Source organism: Gnatocerus cornutus, chromosome 1 (assembly GCF_029298725.1).
Source record: "Gnatocerus cornutus isolate USDA-ARS CGAHR chromosome 1, icGnaCorn1.1, whole genome shotgun sequence".
NCBI lineage: Eukaryota > Metazoa > Arthropoda > Insecta > Coleoptera > Tenebrionidae > Gnatocerus > Gnatocerus cornutus.
This window is the reverse complement of record NC_142233.1, coordinates 15,204,929-15,227,819: the sequence shown is the minus strand read 5'-3', so window position 1 is coordinate 15,227,819 and position 22,891 is coordinate 15,204,929. Positions and strand designations below refer to the sequence as shown.

The 22,891-nt window shown below is 30.1% G+C and overlaps 1 protein-coding gene across 2 annotated transcripts; it reads right to left on the bottom strand.

Annotated features, from left to right (window-relative positions):
• Positions 1-1,802: 1,802 nt before the first annotated feature.
• LOC148180469 (adipokinetic hormone/corazonin-related peptide receptor variant I-like) lies at positions 1,803-17,197 on the bottom strand. Of its 2 annotated transcripts, XM_088036971.1 has the most exons (8): positions 17,045-17,197; positions 12,822-12,859; positions 7,387-7,695; positions 7,149-7,297; positions 3,037-3,142; positions 2,786-2,990; positions 2,606-2,732; positions 1,803-2,052 (listed from the first exon to the last, which is right to left on the bottom strand). In XM_088036971.1, exons 3-8 carry the CDS (start codon positions 7,678-7,680, stop codon positions 1,803-1,805), a joined length of 1,131 nt encoding a protein of 376 aa, XP_087893097.1. In that variant the 5' UTR covers positions 7,681-7,695; positions 12,822-12,859; positions 17,045-17,197. The 2 variants fall into 2 exon arrangements, with proteins under 2 accessions (XP_087893097.1, XP_087893090.1); XM_088036964.1 differs by lacking the exon at positions 12,822-12,859.
• Between the last annotated feature and the right edge of the window lie 5,694 nt (positions 17,198-22,891).

Genomic DNA, 22,891 nt, shown 5'->3' with positions numbered 1-22,891 from the left:
TTTGTACAATTAATGAGAAACTTCGAGTTACTGACTTCCTCAAATTTGATTGCTCTGATGACAAAATTACTTTTATTAAAAATAAATTGACATTTTTGTTTCACTCAAAAATAAAAATTTCTAAAAAGTTTCGTTTTTGCCCGATAATTTTGACATTTGATTCAGTTAATATTCAAGTATAATTTAGTAACATTTTTAAGTTTTGTTGCTATCGCGGGATAAACCACCAGACTTATAAGCATTTTTCAAAAAATTTTGGAAATTTTGGTTTATTTCCAAAATAAAATATTACAAAATCTATCCTTTTTGACTTACAATTTTGCAATTTGGTACAATTAATAGGCAACTTTAAATTACTGACTTCCCCAATTTTGATTGCTCTGATGTCAAAATTACCAGAGTTACAGCCCGTAATTTTAATTTTAATAAATTGCCATTTTAATTTGATCCAAAAAATAAAGATTTCTAAAATCTGTCGTAAGCAATTAGGAAATTACATATTAATCTCATTATTGGAATCAGTTGTGTTTCGACTTTTGATAAAGAGGGTCGTTGTGGTGATTTGTACTACAGAGTGCTGCTATGAGAAAATATCTTGCTAGGTAAAGTACTACCCTATATTATTCAAGAGTTTTCAATTTAAACGAAACGTTAGGCGCGTTTGATTGTCTATTTTTTCAGTTCGTTGGCGTTGATAAAAGCAGTTTAATATACAGAGTGTTTATGCTTAGTAATAATCGAAATTTAAAGAAAGTTAGATACATTAAAACTTTTTTGTTTTTACAAGTGTTTGTCTAAGATCTGTGTTTGACTGTTGAATACAATAAACAAAATTAGAAGGTTGCTCAAAGAATTTTGGAAATTTTTCATTTAGACGAAAACATTTGTTAAAATTAATTTGGTACAATTCATGGGCAACTTTAAATTGTTGACTTCCCTAAATCTGATTGCCCTGATGTCAAAATTACTAAAACTGCAGCTCCAAGCACTTTTTGTAAAATTTTAGTTACAAACCTTAACAAATCTAGTTGCTATGACGTTTATATTGTCATAGTCACAATTCTTAATAAAAAATCTTCGCTGTTTTCGTTTCTGCCAAAAAATAAAATTATTACCTTGCAATTGGCCTCTTGAGTAACTTACACATGTTAGTAAAATTAAAATAAACACAAACTTCATTGTTCGAACACTCACACATTTCTTTCAATTTGAAAATTTGTGGAATTTAACATCATTAAAGTGGTCATTAGTTGCAATAGTTTCAACCAGTTTTATTGGAAACATTTTTCAAAGTACTTTGCCTTGACCGACGACATTGTCACACGAAGAAAAATAAAATTTTAGAAATATTCCTAATTAATTAAAATTCTTTTGTTAATAAAAATTAATAGTCTTTTTTGTTTTGTCTAAAAAGTTAAAATTTCTAAAACTTGTCGCTTCTGCTCTATAATTTTGGAATTTGGTACAATTAGTCTCTAAATCTAAATTAGTCACCTTTCCAAATTTCACAACAGTTTTCGTGTTTTCTTTCACTTCTATATCTCTAACTTTGTAATTTAGCACGGGGAATTAGCAAGTCCAAAATACCCCAAATTAATTAGTTTGTCATGGAAGTAATAAAGTTTAAAAAAATGCAAAACTCGTCTCATATTTTTAATCCAAAAGTCGAATCTTTGTTTTATAAATAAAACAACTCCTTCTTAATTGTGCTTATATTTACCAAACATAAAATAAAAACAAAAAACAGCAACAAATCTCCAGAGTTTTTTGATATGTAGATCCCCCGCCCCCGCCCACCCCCATCACTCCAAAGTCTTCAACGAGATCTCCAACGGCGACAACCGCGTCTCATTCGCCGACGTGGGCAGACACGACGTCTTCATGGTAATCGTACTCGTCCTCGGCCTCACCCTCCTCCCCGTCCGCCTCGCCCTTATATTAAACACCCCGTAAACCACCGGATTCATGCAGGAATTCGTGCAGGCGAACAAAAACAGCCCTCTTTGCACCCTCTGGTCCACCTTCAGCGCCGAAGCTTTGTCCAGCCAATACCTGGAAGGAGCACAATGAAAATATTCTCATGTCAGTTGTCGTTTCTAATGATTTGCAAAATTGATTCGTTATTGTCTGCGGACAACAGGGAGTTCCAAGGACTCTCGTTAAAGATAACCTCGAGGAATAAAACGCACAAATAAATCCATCAGTCAGGCTCCGACTGACCACGATGTGATTAATCCGAGACTAATCCAAGACTCGTGGCGGATCAATTGTACTTTTTATCAGCTCAATTACGTTAATCCGTCGGTGGAAATCCGTTGGTAGCACTGCCAACATGACTTCAAAAGTGTCGTGGCAACACTGCTCCTTCAGTCATGTGATTAATAAATCAAAACTCGTCGTTATCGAAATCTATCAAAAACAACTCTTCAGACAGTCATTAACATTTAACCTCAACATCTTATCTTCTGTCTTATTTTGTACCTAATGGGGGATTTTAATTATAAATTTCACTCAAAACTGCTTCCTCTAAGTCCAAGAGGCCTTAATATTCGAGTTGAGTTGGCAGCCCTGCAATTTTGACACAACTCCCTAGAATACGACTCACCAAATACACATGACGTAGTAAGGAGTCCAGCACACGAAGAAAACCAACACAATGATGATCGTCATCTTCAAAGTGCGAACTTTCGCCTTGCTCAAAAACGCCAAACTTGATCTAGTGACACTGTCAGCTGGAAAACAATCAACCATTTTAAGATTGACAGATTGAGGTTAGGACACTCACCGTTATTATTCCTCGTTCTGCGACATATTTCCATGAGTATAGCAGCATATGAAAATATAATAACTGTCAGTGGCAAAGCGTACATCATGATCATTCCAAATAGTAAATACATCAATTCGTGGGCGTACGTCGGAAAAACATTGTACGTAACACACTGCATATACCATGTAATGTTTGGATGGGATTCGACGTGGAAAACTACCAACTGAAATGGGGTGTTATTTGGGTTGGTAGGGTGATTGGGGTCTTACTTGTGGTAGACTGCATAATGTTGCTCCGATCCATGCTGCTGCCACCATCATCCTGTCTTTTCTGTCAAGAGCGCGGCGGTAGAGAGGCTTAAGAACTGCGTAAAATCTGCAAGGAGGGAAAGGTGGTTTAGTGGTGTTGAAGGGGGCTGTGGAGTTTGGTGTGGGTTGGTAGCACTGCTAGATATAACTTCAAACAAGTAAATTGTTTTTTTTTTGGGTGTTCGAAGGCATTTTGCAAAATATATATTATCGGGACACAAAGCATTCAAACTATCTTTTCTTATACATATATAGGCATTTTTATAATATAAGGCAAAACAAACAAAATTTCATGCATCATGCCGTGCGAGGCATTTTGTAAATAGTAAAAAGTACTAGAATTCTAAAGTTAGGAAGGCATTTTGTAACATTGTATCAAAATTTGAAGGCGTTTTTGAACCTAGAAACTTTGCTGGCAGAAAATTAGACTATTTATGCCTTTGAAGGCATTTTGGAGCTGTCGTTGTAGATTTTTGTTTGGGCTAAGGCATTTTGTACATGTAAACAAGGTAATATTCTCAAAAATTGTACCTTTGCAAAATGCCTTTTAATACAGCAAATGATTTACTTATAGATTTTCAAAATGCCTCCAAATGCATAAGTTAATCGTGCTAACCAAAGAGTATATGTACTTTGTACCAAAGAAGTATGCCTTTTCTACTGTTGCAAAATGCCTAAAGTAGGATAAGGTAGTAAACTTTTTTAGAAATTGCCAGTACACGTAAGAAGTTATATTATTTTGGATTTGCAAAATGCCTTGTAAAAAAAACGAACTTTTTTTAATAAGTTTGTCTTCTAAACTTAGTTATACCTTTGCAAAATGCCTTTTAAACGATTGATTTATAGAATTTCAAAATGCCTCAAATTGCTTAAGTAAATCGTGCTGGCCAAAGACCATATGTTAGAAGTATGCCTTTTTTACTGTCGCAAAATGCCCCAAGTAGGATGAGGTAGTTAACTTCTTTGGAAATTGCCAGTATACGTATGAAGTTATATTATTTCAGATTTGCAAAATGCCTTGTAAAGCAAACAACGAACTTTTTTTATTAAATTTATCTGCTAAACTTTGCAGTTTAATGCCTCTAAAACACGAAACAAGCTATTTGTTGTATTCAAAATGCCTTGAAATGTCTACATTAAACCCTTTTTTTCTTTAAGATGAACAAAGGTTTTATACCATCAAAAAAGAGTTTTTACTTCAATACTCACAATTGTTATCACTTTGCAAAATGCCTTCTAATGCAAAAAAAACGATCTATTTTATTAAACTCCGACAAATTTCTACCTTAAGTCGTTTTTTTAATTTTAGGAAAATTTGTATTTTTTCAAATGGTTGTCAAAGATTATATATTTTAAAATGTCTTTTTTACTTTTGCACAGGATTTGCAAAATGCCTTTATAACAAGAAAAAATTTGCTAAAATTTGTAGTTTAAAGTAATTTACATTAGAAAAATGCCTTTCAAAGTACGAAATAAATGATTTGAGTTCTTTAAAATGCCTTAAAATGACCAAATTTAGATGATTTTGTTTTGTGTTGGTCGAAGATTCTATGCCGTCAAATGCTTGAGTGCTTGATTTAACCCAGAAAAAAATTCTAAATTTTGCAAAATGCCTCGGGAAGTACTGATCGAATTAAGATTAAAGCTACATATTTTCTATTAAAAATTAATTTTAACATTTTGCAAATTAACAAATTTAGTAGATTTGTTTATTATAATATAACGCATTTTTCTAACACAGCATCTTTGATCAACGCCCAAAAAGTACCCTCTTCATTATAGACATTTGAAGGCATTTTGAACCATCAGTGGCTTTTTCAAAGTTAAAAAAATAACTTGTTTCGTTAGCATTTTTGAGTTGGGAGGGCATTTTGCAATAATAGAGACTTTTACCAAGCTACATTAAATATTTAAAAGGCATTTTTCTTCTGTAAAATTGTCACAAACTTGTTTTTAGCCTGGAAGCATTTTGTAGATCCGATAGCTATGCCAATTAATTCAAACTAAAACGTAAAAAAAACTTTATAAAAATTGATCGTTTTCTGCATTAAAAGGCATTTTGTCAATTTGAAATAATTGCGAATGTTGTCAAAACAACTGCATCCGTGTACTGGCAATTTTCAAAAAAAATTGCTAGTTAATCCAACTTAGAACATTAGGGCATTATGTAATTTGTATCAAGGCATTTTGTACATGTAAGAGCTATATAGAATATATTTAAATAGATTGTTTTCTGCATTAAGAGGCATTTTGCAAATCTAAAACAATCGCAAACATTGAGAAAAATGACGCTTTTCGTTGTACTGGTAATTTTCAGAAAAAACCACTTGATAATTCTATTTGAGGCATTTTGAAAATAAAAGGAAAATAACAAATTTGACATAAAATCGGGCGATTTTTGAGTTTTGAAGCATTTTGTTATCAAAAAGACTTTTCACAAGTTAGATAAAAAATTGTAAGGGCATTTTACCTCGAGGCATTTTGTAAATCCGACAGTTTTGTCAATGAACGCATGTTTTGTTTAATTTAAATTAAAATGCGAAGTAGAAACTTGGCAGCTTTTAATAAAAATTGATCGTTCTCTGCATTAGAAGGCATTTTGCAAATTTAAATTATATGAATACTGGGGAAAATATTTTTTTCGAGTATTCACAATTTACAAAAAAACTAGTCAGTTATATATTTTTATCATAGAGGCTTAATTTACTATGAAGCGCGAAGAAGAAATTTGTTGGAGTTTTCTGCAATGGAAGGCATTTTGCAAATCTAGAACTATTGTAAATATTGAAGAACAGATCTTATTTCGAGTACTAGCAATTTCTATAGAAAATAGCATTGGCATTTTGCAAATTTTAAAATTTCGAAAACATAGAATCTTTGATCAACACAACAAAAAATTTCCTTAATTTAGAAATTTCAAGGTATTTTGAAGAATTCAAATCATTTGTTTCGTACCTTGGAAGGCATTTTTTTAATCTAAATTACATTGAACTACAAATTTTAGCAAATTGTTTCGTGTTATAAAAACTTTTTGCTAATCCTGGGCAAAAGTAGAAAAGACATTCTAAAATATATAATCTTTGACCATTTGAAGAGATAGAAATTTTCCCAAAATTACAAAAACCACTTAAAATCTCAAAAAGAAACCGAGTTAAATCTAAAACTCGTTTTTGAGCATAGAATCTTTGTCCATCTCAAAAATAAAAACTTTTTAATTTAGACATTTGAAGGCATTTTGAATAACGCAAATAGTTTTTTTCGGGTCTTAGAGGCATTAAACTACGAATTTTAGCAGATAAATTTAATAAAAAAATATTTTTTTTTTACAAGGCATTTTGCAACTCTGAAATAATATAACTTCTTTGCCAATTTTCAAAGAACTAACTACCTCATCCTACTTGGGGCATTTTACAACAGTCAAAAAGGCATACTTCTAATATATGTTTTTTAACCAGCACGAGTCACTTAGGCATTTGGAGGCATTTTGGAAAACTATAAATAGGTCGTTTGCTGTATTATAAGACATTTTGCAAAGGTACAACTAATGAAAATATTACCTTGCTTTGTGTACTGTCAATTTTTGTCGAAAACAAATTTGCTATTAATTCGTTCAGATTTTAATATGCCTAGAGGCATTTTGCAAATTTTTAAATTTCGTCTTTGTAGAATCTGAAGTCATAAAATTTAACCCTTTTTTCATTTTTAAGCATTTTAAATAAGAAGACATTCTCACTTTCGTGCATTAGGCATTTTGCAAATGTTGACATAAATGTAAGCCTTACAATGATAGGAGAGGCATTTTGTAAACCTAAAGTTTGTGTTGTGCACAAAAAGGCATTTTTTTTAATATAATAAAACCAATTATTCGAGTTAAAAAAATCGTTTATTCCGTGCTTGAAAAGGCATTTTGCAAATGTACAAACTTAATTACAAACAAATTAAATAAAACCTTCAATCGTAATTGAACATTTTTACACTTTTTTTATATACAGAGTGTTTATATACTGAGTGGCCCAACAAACCCACTTTCAAAATGCCTGTTTCATGCGAATATTGAACTTCATTTCGCTTACCTATCAACACTGATGCACACAAGAATAAAGCTAGATAAGTAGAGTCCAAATATTCTAAAAAACATCATTATCCTACACATGGCATCCCCAGCGTGCCACGCCACTGTCGCAGCCCATCCTATCTCCAAGGGCATCATGAGGAATGTAACCTAAAAGGTTAAAGACGAAAACACGGTAAACAAAATTATCATTCCGAACTGTTTAAAATTCCCAATCGTGAATAAAATAGTATACACACCAGTAAATCAGCGATCGCGAGATGCATCAACATCATGTTGATCCGCGAAGGATTTTTTCTGCGTCTTTTGACTATGAGAACTAAGACGGTGGTGTTGGCTACAGCTGAGAATATCATCAAAATACTGTAGACGATGATGGACAATTGGTGTCCTTCGTTGAAACGCATGTTTATCGGTAATTTGTGTTGAGTTGCGTTGTCCACGGAGGTTTCAGACCAAGCGTGCAGATTTCGGTGGTCTTGCACAGTGTCGCTGGCGCCTGGCAGGTCCTTCATTTTGCCGCTGTGGTTCATCACTTACTTCTAAATCTGAAATGAAATTGGGAAAAAGTGAAGAGAATTCAGAAATTAAAAAAATTAAATTGACATGAAAGATTCTAAAAAATTAAATTTCTAAATTTCTGTTAACGTATGTCTTGATATTTGTTATTCCTCAACATCTGTCAATTATTTGACGTTTAAACTTCAAGTTCAGACACACGTTTGTACGGTCTAGCCTCCTAGATAAATAATTCGATTGAATTTAATATATTTCATTTTCTGACTAGACCAAAAATTAAAGTTTTCTAAAAAATTCTATAAGTCTGGCAATTTTCACGTCAGATCCGTAAAATTTTCTGAGCTTATTTCTTTAGAAGCGTTTAATGAGTGTACCGAATTTCAGAATTATAGAAAAACTGGTAAAAATTTTAAAATTTTTCATTTATAAACCGAACTCAAAATTTCTAATTTTCTATAAAATTCTGTAGTTTTGAAAATTTTACTGTTAGGTCTATAAAATTTAGTAGACTTATTACTTCAAAACCGTTTAATGCGTGTATTAAATTCCAGAATTATAGAACGAGTGGTCAGAATTTTAGAATTTTTAATTTCGATAGATCAATTTAAAAATTTAAAAATTTCTATTCCGACGATTTTTACGTTACCTCTATAAAATTTTGTTTGCTTATTACTTTAGAAGCGTTTATTAAGTGTGCCAAATTACAGAATTTTAGAATTTTTCGTATACAGCTCAAACTCAAAATTTTGAATTTTAGATTAAATTCTATAAATTCGACAGTTTTCGCGTCAGACATAAAATTTTGTGTGCTTATATGACTAGAAGCGTTTTATGCGTGTGTCAAATTTCAGAATTTTAAAAACAGTAGTGAGAATTTTAGAATTTTTCAGTTTGAGGTAGAATTTAAAATTCAAAAATTTTGAAGAAATGTTCTTATTCTGACAGTTTTAATGTTATATTAATGAGATTTTTTTGGACTAATTACATTATAGCCGTTTATTGATTGTACTAATTTAAAAAAAAAATTGTACAAGGAGAAAGTTTTTTAGAATTTCTCTGTTTTAGGACGAACTCAAAGTTTTAACTCCTCTTTAAATTCTGTAAGTCCCACAATTTTTACGTTAAATCTGTAAAATGTTGTGGGGTTATTATTTTAGAAACGTACAACGAGTATACAAAATTACAGAATTTTTGAACAAATGGTCAAAATTTTAGAATTTTTCAATTATTGGGCGAACTCAAAATTTAGAATTTTCTGTAAAATTCTGTAAGTCTGACAATTTTTACGTCACTTCTATAAAACTTCGTGGATTTATTACTTTAGAAGCGTTTAATAAGTGTGCCAAATTACAGAATTTTAAAACGAGTGCTATAAATTTTAGAATTTTTCGTATACAGGCCGCACTCAAAATTTTGAATTTAGGATTAAATTCTATAAATTCGACAGTTTTCACGTCAAATCTTTAATATTTTGTGTGCTTTTATTACCGTAGAAGCGTTTAATGCGTGTATCAAATTTTAGAATTATGAAAACAATGGTGAGAATTTTAAAATTTTAGATTTATAGACCATATTCAAAATTTAGAATTTTCTATACTATTAAATTCTGTAAGATTCGACAATTTTTATGTCAGATTTACAAAATTTTGTAAACTTATTTCTTTAGAAGCCTTTCATAAGTGTACTAAATTACAAAATTTTAGAACAAATGGTAAAAATTTTAGAATTTTTCACTTAAAATTTTGTAAGTCCGACAATTTTTATGTCAGATGTTTAAAATTTGGTAGACCTATACCTACAAAAGCGTTTAATAAGTCTACCAATTTACAGAATTTTAGAAGCAGTGGAAAGAATTTTAGAATTTTTCATTTATAGACCATTTATAATTTTCTATAAAATCCTAGAAATCCGACAATTTTTGTCAGATTTATAAAATTTGGTAAGTTTATTACTTTTGACGTTTTTAATGCGTGTACCAAATTACACGATTTTAGAACCAGTAATCAGAATTGTAGAATTTTTCGTTTATAGACCAAACTCAAAATTTTGAATTTTCTTTAAAATTCTATAAGTCCGACAATTTTTAAGTTAGATCTGTAAAATTTTGTGGGCTTATTACTACAGAAGCGTAAAATATGTGCACAATATTCCAACATTTTAGAAGCTCTAGTAAAAATTTAAGAATTTTTCAATTTGTACATCGAACTCAAAATCTAGAATTTTCAATAAATTTATATAAGTCCGACAATTTTTATAAAATTTGGTAGGCTTAATACTTTAGAAGTTTTTAATGCGTGTACTAAATAGCATGATTTTAGAAAAACTGATCAGAATTTTAAAATTTTTTGTTTATAAACCAAACTCAAAATTTAGATTTTTTTTGGAAAATCTGTCTTTTTGACAGTTTTTACATCAGACCTATAAAATTTCGTAAACTTGTGACTTTATAAGCATTTAATCAGTGCATCAAATTACAGAATTTTAGAAGAAGTGGTAAAAATTTTAGAATTTTTTATTTATAGACCGAACTCAAAATTTAGAATTTTCTTTAAAGTTCTATACGTGCGGCAGTTTTTACGTCAGCTTTATAAAATTTGGTAGGCATTTTATTTTAGAAGTGTTTAATGCGTGTACCAAATTAAACAATTTTAGAATTAGTAGTCAGAATTTTAAAATTGTTTGTTTAAAGACCAAACTCAAAATTTCGAATTTTCTTTAAAATTCTACAAGTGCGACAATTTTCACGCCAGATGTATAAAACTCTGTGGGTTTATCAATACAGAAGCGTACAATATGTGCACAATATTCCAAAATTTTCAAAGCAGTAGTAAAAATTTTAAAATTTTTCACTTATAGACCAAATTTTCATTCCATATTCATAAAATTTGATAGGTTTATTATTTTAAGAAGCGTTTATTACACACCCCAAATTAGAGAATTTTAGAACGTGTAGTAAGAATTTTTTGACTTTTCATTTATAGACCGAACTAAAAATTTAGAATTTTCTTTAAAATTCTGTAAATTTGACATTTTTAAGGTCAGACCTAAAAAATTTTGGGGACTTATTACTTCAGAAGCGTTTAAAGCTTGTGACAAATTTCAAAATTTAAAAAAAAAAGTTAAAAAACAACAATCATTTTTATTGAAATTTTTCTATTATTAAATTCTTTAATTTTTTTCTGTGTAATCAAACTCAGATTTTTCCAGACAAGACATCAAACATTCCCGAATAGAACGCAGAGAATAGAATTAGAACGCATAAGCGGATTTGAAAAAATGATCAAATCTAAAACATAACATCGATCAAATTTGAAATAAATTATTTAATTATCCGGCAATCATTTTAGTATATAGTTGTAAAATTAAAAATAAAATTTCTGTGATGTTCGACCATAAATTCCCTCTCAAACATCCTACATGTGCGAAAATAGCCACACCATCCAGAAAGCGGCTGATAATGATTGATAGCGTAAAATATTGGCAGCTTATGAAATGTAATAGCGATTTTATTTTTTATCTACGAGTGCTAACAGAAGTGTACCTTGTAAGTGCGGTAATTTGCCGATTAAAAACTGACCAGAGATTTTTAAAACCTACGTTTAAATATTTCTTTTATTAAAACGAAGAAAATTTTATCAAGTTGGCTCCTTACAAACTGTCAATAATTGTCAAGGTAATACACATACGTTCATAAGGTGCCAGCCAACTCGATGAAGAATTCTATTGATCCCTCAGCATGTTTTTCTAATTGTACCACAAGAAATGAAAAAAAATTTTTACAAGTACAGAAATAAGAAATAATAAATTAATAACTCACCACTAATGAGACAAAAACACACAATAAAAGTCAGTTAAGACAGAATTAGACAATACATTTCAACATACATCAATTTAAGCGAAAACGCGCAGAACGTTTCTATCATATTAGATAGAAATCACCGTAACTCGTGGACGTCGCGACGCTTATCACGACGCCGTAGCCAGTTGAGACAGCATGACTGAAATTAATAAACACGCTTGCGCAATCATTCAAAATATCCTTCTTTGTTTGATAGTTTCGCTGTTTACCTACAAGTGGGAATGGATGAAAAAAGCAGTCAAACAGATCTGAGATTGAAATGTATTGTTATTCAGGTTTGTGGATCTCACATTCGTTGGGAAAATTGGTACTAAATTAGAATTGATAATAATTTACTCAGTAAGTGAATTCGTGGCGTAATATGAGATAAGTTAAATATGTTGACAAGGCAAATTGAAATGAACGTTTGAGGAGCAATTTGACTCTTTAGAAGTGTTTGTCTAACTTGTAGTTTTTTCTATTGTGGCACGCTTACAGAACAAATATAAAGAAAAAATTACATTGTTGTGACTTTAAAACTAACAAAGATTCGAAATTTAATAAAAAATAGCGAACATTGAAAATCAGTCCAAAAAAAATTTATAAAATCTGTATTTCTTGTTGTAATTTTTTTCATTTCACTGCTCTGAATTAACGCATCAAAGTCAGTAATGCCTGAAAATTACATCCTTGTAGTCCTTAAACTAACAAAGTTACGGAAATTAATATAAAATGTAAAAATTTGTGGTAAATTCAAAAAATTAAAAATTTTAAAAACTGTATTTTTTGTTGTAACTTCTTCTAAATTTTTGTACACTTAATGAACCTATCGAATGCAGTAACGCCTCAAAATTACGTTGGTGCAGCCTTAAAACTAACAAAATTACTGAATTTAATAGCAAAAGTGAACATTTCTGATTAGTCCAAAATATTAAAATTTCTAAATATTGTGTTTCTTGTTGTAACTTTTTCTATTTTGATACAAATAATAAACCCATCAAAGACAGTGATGCCTGAAAATTACGTTGTTGTAGCCCTAAAACTAACAAAGTTACAGAATTTAATAGAAAAAATTAAAATTTATAATTAGTCCAAAAAAATAAAAATTTTCAAAAACTGTATTTCTTGTAAATTTTTCAATTTCGGTACACTTTTGATGCCTGAAAATTACGTCCCTATAGCCTTAAAATTAATAAAGTTACGAATTTTAATAGAATAGAAAATCTTAAAATTTGTGGTTAGTCCAAAAAACTAAAATTTCTAAAACTGTATTTCTTCTTGTAAATTTTGCTATTTCTGTAAACTTAATAAACCCACCAAATACAGTGATGCCTGAGAATGACGTCCTTGTAGCCCTAAAATTAACAAAGTTAAAACATTTAATAAAAATTGTAAAAATTTGTGCTGTGAAAATTAAAATTTCTAAAAACTGAATTTCTTGTTTTAAATTTTTTAATTTCACTTAATAATCCATCAAAGCCAGTGATGCCTGAAAATTTTCTAGATGTAGCCGTGAAACTAACAAAGTTACGGAATTTAAAAGAAAATTTGTAAATTTGTGATTAGTCCAAAAGAATAAAATTTCTATAAACTGTTTTTTTTTTGTTGTACCTTTTTCAATTTTTGTACACATAATGGACCTATCAAAGACAGTACCGCCTGAAAATTACGTTGATGCAGCCTTACAACAAAATTTCTGAATTTAATAGAAAAAGTGAACATTTCTGATTATTCCAAAATTTAAAATTTGTTGTAAATTTTTCTATATTTCCAATTTAATTTAATAATGCCTAAAAATTACGTCCTTGTAGCCCTAAAACTAACAAAGTTACGGAATTTAATATAAAATCTAAAAATTTGTTGTTAGTCCAAAAAATTAAAATTTCTAAAAACTGTATTTTTTATTGTAACTTTCATTTTTCGTACACTTAATTAACCCATCAAATTTAGTGATGCCTATAAGTAACGTTGGTGTAGCCTTAAAAACAACAAAGTTACTAAATTTAATAGAAAATGTGAAAATTTATAAATAGTTCAAAAAATTAAAATTTCTAAAAACTGTATTTCTTGTAATTTTTTTCATCTCACTGCTCTGAATTAACCCATCAAAGTCAGGAATGCCTGAAAATTACATCCTTGTAGTCCTTAAACTAACAAAGTTACGGAAATTAATATAAAATGTAAAAATTTATAATTAGTCCAAAAAATTAAAATTCCTAAAAATTGTATTTGTTGTTGTAATTTTTTCTACTTTGGTACACAGAATAAACCTATCAAAGGCAGCGATGCCTGAAAACTACGTCCTCATAGCCCTAAAAATAACAAAGTTACGGAATTTAATAGAAAATTTGGAAATTTCTGATTAGTCCAAAAGAATTAAATTTCTAAAAACTGTATGTCTTATTGTAAATTGCATTATTTAAGTACACTTAATAAATCCATCAAAAGCAGTCATCCCTGAAAATTACGTTGCTCTAACTTTCAAACTAACAAAATTACTGAATTAATAGAAAAAGTGAACATTTCTGATTAGTCCAAAATATTGAAATTTTTAAAAACTGTATTTGTTGCAAATTTTTCTATTTTGGTCATAACGAACCCATAAAAAGAAATGATGCCTGAAAACTACGTCCCTGTAGCCCTAAAACTAACAAAGTTACGGAATTCAATATAAAATCTAAAAATTTGTGGTTAGTTCAAAAAATTTAAATTTCTAAAAACTGTATTTTTTGATGTAACTTTTTCAATTTTCGTACACTTAATTAACCCATCAAATTCAGTAATGCCCGAAAGTAACGTTGGTGTAGCCTTAAAAACAACAAAGTTACTAAATTTAATAGAAAATGTGAAAATTTATAGGTAGTTTAAAACATTAAAATTTTTAAAACGTGTATTTCTTGTTGTAATTTTTTCAATTTCGGTACACGTAATGAACCTCTCAATAGCAGCGATGCCTGAAAATTACGTTGTTGTAGCCTTAAAACTAACAAAGATTACGGAATTTAATAGAAAATGTGAAAATTTATAATTAGTCCAAAAAAATAAAATTCCTAAAAATTGTATTTGTTGTTGAAAATTTTTCTACTTTGGTACACTGAATAAACCTATCAAAGGCAGCGATGCCTGAAAACTACGTCCTTATAGCCCTAAAAATAACAAAGTTACGGAATTTAATAGAAAATCTAAAAATTTGTGGTTAGTCCAAAAAACTAAAATTTCTAAAACTGTATTTCTTGCTGTAAATATACTACTTTAATACACTTAATAAATCCATCAAAGGCAGTAATGCCTAAAAATTTTGTTGGTGTAGACTTAAAACTAACAAAGTTATGGATTTTAATAGAAAATGTAAAAATTGGTGAAAAGTCCAAAAAAATTTGTATTTCACTTTGTAATTTTTTTTATTGTGGTACACTTAATGAAGTCTTTGAAGACAGTGATGCTTGAAAATTATGTGCTTCTAGCCCTAAAACCAACAAAGTTACAAAATTTAATAAAAATTGTAGAAATTTGTGCTTAGTCCAAAAAATTTAAATTTTAAAAACTGTATTTCTTGTAGAAAATTTTTCAATTTTGGAACACTTAATGAACCAATCAAAAGCAGTGATGCCTGAAAATTACGTTGCTCTAATTTTCAAACTAACAAAATTACTGAATTTAATAGAAAAAGTGAACATTTCTGATTAGTCCAAAATATTGAAATTTTTGAAAATTGTATTTGTTGCAAATTTTTCTATTTTGGTACACTTAATGAACCCATCAAAAGCAGTGATGCCTAAAAATTACGTTGCTCTAATTCAAACTAACAAAATTACGGAATTTAATAGAAAAAGTGAACATTTCTGATTAGTCCAAAATATTGAAATTTTTAAAAATTGTATTTGTTATTGTAAATTTTTCTATTTTGGTACACTTAATGAACCCATCAAAAGCAGTGATGCCTGAAAATTACGTTGCTATAGCTTTCAAACTAACAAAATTACTGAATTTAATAGAAAAAGTGAACATTTCTGATTACTTCAAAATATTGAAATTTTTAAAAATTGTATTTGTTATTGTAAATTTTTCTATTTTGGTACACTTAATGAACTCATCAAAAGCAGTGATGCCTGAAAATTACGTTGCTCTAACTGTCAAACTAACAAAATTACTGAATTTAATAGAAAAAGTGAACATTTCTGATTAGTCCAAAATATTGAAATTTTTAAAAATTGTATTTGTTGCAAATTTTTCTATTTTGGTACACTTAATGAACCCATCAAAAGCAGTGATGCCTAAAAATTACGTTGCTCTAGCTTTCAAACTAACAAAATTACTGAATTTAATAGAAAAAGTGAACATTTTTGATTAGTCCAAAATATTAAAATTTTTAAAAATTGTATTTGTTGTTGCAAATTTTTCTATTTTCGTACACTTAATGAACCCATCAAAAGCAGTGATGCCTGAAAACTACGTCCTTGTAGCCCTAAAACTAACAAAGTTACGAAACTTAATAAAAAAGTGAAAATTTCTGATTTCTGACTTAATTTTCAGTTGCAAATTTTTCAATTTTGCTACATTTAATAAACCCATCAAAATTCCGTTGTTCTAACCTTAAAACTTACAAACCCACTGATTTAATTTAAAATGCCCATTACTCTATAAACGTATGTCTTGATATCTGTCATTCCTTAACATCTGTCAATTTTTCAACATTTAAACATCAAGTTCAGAGATACGTTCGTACACACAGCCTCCTAATAAAAAAATTTAATTGATCTGTTTTTAAACCTCACCGAAAAGTACAAAAAACAAAAAAGCAAAGAACTATTTTGTCATCCACATCCAATGAATTGACTCCATTTTGCCCAATAAACAACACGTTGGGCATTCAGCCAATGACTGCACAGCAACGATCGAGTTGGTTCTTATCATGCGTTTTTTGTCGTAAAAACTACCTTGATAAAGACAATGCCAGCCAATCGCATGAACGCTTTTTTGGGTTTTAATCCGATTTCAATCACATTCTCCATTTTGTTGCTCTAAAGTTTGTAATTGGACACGATTAATGTCAAAATTTCGTTTGTTTTTTAAAACCTTAAAATCTTAAAATCGGTCAACTGTCAGTTGTCTCGTTTTGACAATCAATTAACAGAAGCACCAACCTACGGACAGTGCTGTAATGAGTCTCATTAAAGCACCAAAATAGAAAAACAACGCGACAGTGCCCTTTGGATCGTTATCAAACGAAATGAAAGGAAATCATTTTTCGCGAGCAGACTCAGCAAATCCCGTGTTTCGCGTTACACAACAATAGCAGATATTTGTTCTGTTCACACGTGCCTAGCTTCACGCTGACAACCCTCCCTATAGTAATAAATCTTCTACGTTGTCTGGAAAAGAAACGGATTTGGTGCAAATAAGGTCAAACATTGCGCAGATCGCAAATATTCAATGAAATTAGTAAAATTTTTTCAAAGAGTTTTGACAATCTTGTGAACTTTCCGGGTTAGTGGAAAACAGCCCAAAGAAGTAAGTTCTAGGACTGATAGCGATCTTACCTTCAAACTGAGGTATCGTCCACCAGAAATAGAAAGAACAAAGTTTGTTTCATTGTAGAAAAACATTGCACCGAATCACAACCGTTCACAAAAACAAACTTCCTCGAAGATCATCATGTCTGGACTGATCGCTAACAACGAGGTATCAGTTGACCCTAAAGGTTACATGCGACCTTCATCAGGATACATTTTCATTAATTATTTTCTTATCAATTTCCAAATGGAGTTTGATCTGTGCACAATTCATAAACAGGTAATTTTTGTCGAGTTGAAAAATTTCGATCGCCATTGCTAAATAATCACTGATAGATGATCCGTGACATCGTGTTAAGTTATGGTCATTCGTTTCATGGTGTCATTTTTCTGGAGATTGTGGCTCGTTTATTTTATCAAGAGATAAATAAATCCGTTGGATGAGAAAAACAAAACACTTTTGAAGGAATTTACAAGTAATTTCGTGCTGTGGATTCAGTGGAAAGTTACGAAAAATATTGATTTGATTAATTATGTTTAATCAGATTTAAAGTAAGAAAAATATTATAGACAATACACTGCGTTTTGGGCTGTCAATCTGTTTTTTATTTTATTATCAACAAAATCGGAACTTTCTTTTGCATTTATTTTTCCTACCAAGAGCACTAAAGACTGTTTTTTGGACTGTCATGTAGTTTGTACTGTAAAGAGTACTAGGACTATCCATTGGTACTATCAAATATCGTTTTTTACTATCAACAGTAAAAGGATTGATTGTTACTTTTGTGACCGAAAGTACTAGATACTGTATTTTGAACTATCAATTTGTTTTTTACTATCAAGAGTACCACCAGAACTGCTTTTTGCAATTGTTTTTTTGCTACCAATAGTACAGAAAAAAAAATTCAATTAGTTTTTTACTATCAACAGTAGCAAAACTGAATGTTGCATTTGTTTTTTGTGACCAAGAGCACTGGAAACTGTTTTTTGGACTATCAATCTGTTTTTTTCTATCAAGAGTACCAAGACTGTCTTTTGCAATTCTTTTGTTGCTACCAATGATGTACGAAGAGTGTTATTAACTACATTTTGGACTATCAATTAGTATTTTAGCACCAAAAATACCAGAACAGTCTAGCTATCAATACCTATAGTACACTAAGTGCTATATAATTGAATTATCAATTTGTCTTCTACTATTAAAGAGCCTAGGACTGTTTTTTAGACTATCAATCAATTATGATTATCAAAATTACCAGGATGCCTTTTGCGAGTGTCTTTTTGCTACCAACTATAGACCAAGAAAACTATGAGGCGAATTTTTATCTATAATTACGTTTTTTTACTACAATGTGTATTATAACTGTTTTTAGGAGTTGATTTTTGCTACCAACGTTACACCAAGAACATTAAGAACTACATTTTAGATTTTCAATTAGTTTTTTAATATAAAGAGTACCAGAATTGCTTTTGGCATTTGTTTTTTTGCTATCAAAAGCACTGAATGCTGTTTTTTGGACTATCAATTTGTTTTTTACTATCATAAGTACATTGAAATTGAATTTTTGCTGCCAATGAACACCAAAAAAGCTATGGACTTTATTTTAGAGTATCAATTAGTTTCTTACTACCAAGACAAGACTGTTTTTTGCAATTGATTTTTGTTATCAATAGTACACTAAAGGATTTGGATTATCAATTGGTTTTTTACTATCAAAAAAACTAGAACTGTCTTTTGCAATTATCCTAATGCTACCAAGAATACACCAAGACTTTCTTTTGCGTGTCTTTTTCCTACCAAGACGACTAAAGATGTCTTTTAGACCGTGAGGTAGTTTTTTACCATCAAGAGTATTAGGACTATCTTTTGCAAATGTTTTTTCTACCAATAATTCTATCAAATATCATTTTTTACTATCAATAGTAACAGGACTGAATGATGCATTTGTTTGTTTGTACCAAGAGCACTAGATACTGTTTTTTGAACTTTTAATCCAAAGTACTAGGACTATCTTTTGCAATTGTTGTTTTGCTACCAATAGTACACGAAAAAGATTTCCAATTAGTTTTTTACTATCAACACTAGCAAGACTAAATGTTACATTTGTTTCTTTTTGTGACCAAGAGCCCTGGATACTGTTTTTTGATCTATCAATTTGTTTTTTACTATCAAGAGTATCAGGACTGTCTTTGGCAATTGTTTTGTTGCTACCATTAATATACGAAAAGTGTTATCAACTACATTTTGGACTATCAATTAGTATTTTAGCATCAAAAGTACCAGAACTGTTATTTGCAATTGTTTTTTTGCTATCAATAGTACTCTAAGTGCTATAATTGAATTATCAATTTGTCTTCTACTATTAGGAAAACTAGAACTGTCTTTTGGACTATCAATCAATTTTGACTATCAAAAGTACCAGGATACCATTTGCGAGTGTCTTTTTGCTACCAACAATACACCAAGTGAACTATGAGATATATTTTTGACTAACATTACGTTTTTTTACTACAATGTGTATTATAACTGTTTATAGGATTTGTTTTTCGCCACCAATGTTTCTTTTGCGTGTCTTTTTCCTACCAAGACGACTAAAGATGTCTTTTAGACCGTGAGGTAGTTTTTTACCATCAAGAGTATTAGGACTATCTTTTGCAAATGTTTTTTCTACCAATAATTCTATCAAATATCATTTTTTACTATCAATAGTAACAGGACTGAATGATGCATTTGTTTGTTTGTACCAAGAGCACTAGATACTGTTTTTTGAACTTTTAATCCAAAGTACTAGGACTATCTTTTGCAATTGTTGTTTTGCTACCAATAGTACACGAAAAAGATTTCCAATTAGTTTTTTACTATCAACACTAGCAAGACTAAATGTTACATTTGTTTCTTTTTGTGACCAAGAGCCCTGGATACTGTTTTTTGATCTATCAATTTGTTTTTTACTATCAAGAGTATCAGGACTGTCTTTGGCAATTGTTTTGTTGCTACCATTAATATACGAAAAGTGTTATCAACTGCATTTTGGACTATCAATTAGTATGTTAGCATCAAAAGTACCAGAACTGTCATTTGCAATTGTTTTTTTGCTATCAATAGTACCCTAAGTGCTATAATTGAATTATCAATTTGTCTTCTACTATTAGGAAAACTAGAACTGTCTTTTGGACTATCAATCAATTTTGACTATCAAAAGTACCAGGATACCATTTGCGAGTGTCTTTTTGCTACCAACAATACACCAAGTGAACTATGAGATATATTTTTGACTAACATTACGTTTTTTTACTACAATGTGTATTATAACTGTTTATAGGATTTGTTTTTCGCCACCAATGTTACACCAAGAACGTTAAAAACTACATTTTAGATTTTCAATTAGTTTTTTAATATTAAATGTATCAGAATTGTTTTTTGCATTTGTTTTTTTGCTATCAAGATCACTAAATACTGTATTTTAAACTATCAATTAGTTTTTTTTTCACTATCAAAATTACCAAAACTTTATTTTAGAGTAACAATTTGTTTCTTGCTGTCAAGATTAGCCATGACTGTCTTTTGCAATTGATTTTAGCTATCAGTAGCACACTAAAGGCTATATATTTGGATTATCAATTAGTTTTTTACTATCGAGAAAACTAGAACTGTCTTTTGTAATCTTAATGCTACCAAGAATACACCAAGAGCAATATAAACTAAATTTTGAATTATCAATTATTTTTTTACTATCAAGAGTACCAGAACTGTTTATTGTCTTTGTTTTTTTACTATGAAGAACACTAGATACTGTGTTTCAAACTATCAATTTGTTTTTTGTTACCAAAAGCACCAAAATTGTCTATTAAAATTGTTTCTTTTCGCTGCCAATGAACACCAAGAGCACTATGACCTTTATTTTAGAGTATCAATTAGTTTCCTACTATCAAGAATAGCCAGGACTGTCTTTATGCAATTGTTTTTTGCTATCAATAGTACACCAAAAGCGCTATGAACTATTTATTTGGATTATCAATTAGTTTTTAACTACCAAGAAAACTCGGACTGTTTTTACAATTGTCTTTATGCTACCAACAATACACCAAGAGCGCTAAAGGCTAGGTTTGGAATTAATATTTTTTGAAACTTAACTATTAATTAATTTCGACTATTAAAAGTACTAGAACTGCCTTTTGCGATTGCATTTTTTATACCACCAAGAGCGCCATGAAAAATATTTTGTACTATCATTTAACGTTTTACTATCAAGAATACCAAAACTGTTATTTGCATTTGTTTTTTTGGCACCAATGTTACACCAAGGGCACTATAAACTAAATTTTGGATAATCAATTAGTTTTTTACTATCAAGAGTAATGAAACTGTTTTTTGATTCTGTTGTTTTGCTATCAATAACACTGGATAATGTGTTTTGAACTATCAATTTGTTTTTTGTTATGAAAGGTACCAAGACTGTCTATTGAAATTGTTTTTTTTTTTGCTGCCAATGGACACCAAGAGCGCTTTGAACCTTGTTTAGAGTATCAATTAGTTTTTTATTACCAAAAATAGCCAGGGCTATGTTTTGCAATTGTTTTTTGCCACCAAAAGCTCTAGAGACTATCAATTAATCAATTAATTAATTTTTTACTATCAAAAGTATCAGAACTGCCTTAGCGAGTGTCCTTTTGCTGCCAACAATACACCAAGAGCGCTGTGAGATATATGTATTTTAGACTATCTTTTCGTTTTTGCTACCAACATAACATCAAAAGCGTTATGAATTTTGGACCATCAATGTGTTTTTAACTATCAAGAGTACCACGACTGTCATTTTTAATTGCCGCTTTGCCACCAAAAGTACATCAAAAACGCTATTTTAGCCATATTTTAGATTCTCAATTATTTTGTTACTATCAGAAGAACTAGAACTATGTTTTGGAATGTTTTTTTTGCTATCAAAAGCGATGTTTTTGACAATTAGTTTTTTACGATCAAGAGTGCCAGGATTATTTTTTGCAATTGTTTTTTGCTATCATTGTACATCCAGAGCAATAAAGACCATATTTTGTACTATCAATTAGTTTTTTCGTACCAAGAGTGCTAAGACTGTCTTCTGAAATTGTCTTTTTAGCTACCAGCAGTACACCAAGCGCGCTAGAAGGTGTTTTTTAGATTTGTTTTCTGCTACCAGTTAATACTTGATACTGTTTTAGACAATTAACTAACTTTTTACTGTCAAAAACACCAAGACTGTCTTTTGCAATTGTTTTTTTGCAACCAGAAGTACACCAACAACGTTAGAAACTATATTTTGAAATTATTTTTGCTACCAAAAGTTTTACCATTAAAAGTATTAAATTTTTGCAATTGCTTTTTTGCTACCAAGAGACTGTATTTTGCAACTGTTTTATTTGCCACCAAGTGCCAGGGATTGTATGTGATTGGTTTTTACTTACCAAAAGCACTAGGAACTGTGTTTTGCAATTGTTTTTTGGGTACCAAGAGAGCTAAAGGCAGTATTTTGCATTATTTTGCCACCAAGAGTGCCAAAAACTGTCTCTTGCGTTTAGTTTTATGCAACCAGTCACAACAGAGATTGACTTTGGCAATTGTATTTTCGCTACCAAAAAAACTGGACTACATTTTGCAATCAAAAACGATAGAGATTGTTTGGATTGTCATTTTTTTTACCACCGAGAATAACTGTATTTTGCAATTTTTTTGCTAGAAAGCTAAGAACTATAGTTTCCAATTGTTTTTTCAAGGATCGACATTTGCATTTGCATTTGCGACTGCATTTTGCAATTGTTTTTCGCCACCAAAAACGCTAAAAATTGTCTTAATCTGATTCCTTTAGATTGTACTGTTGATCCTTGTGCCTCTTGAAG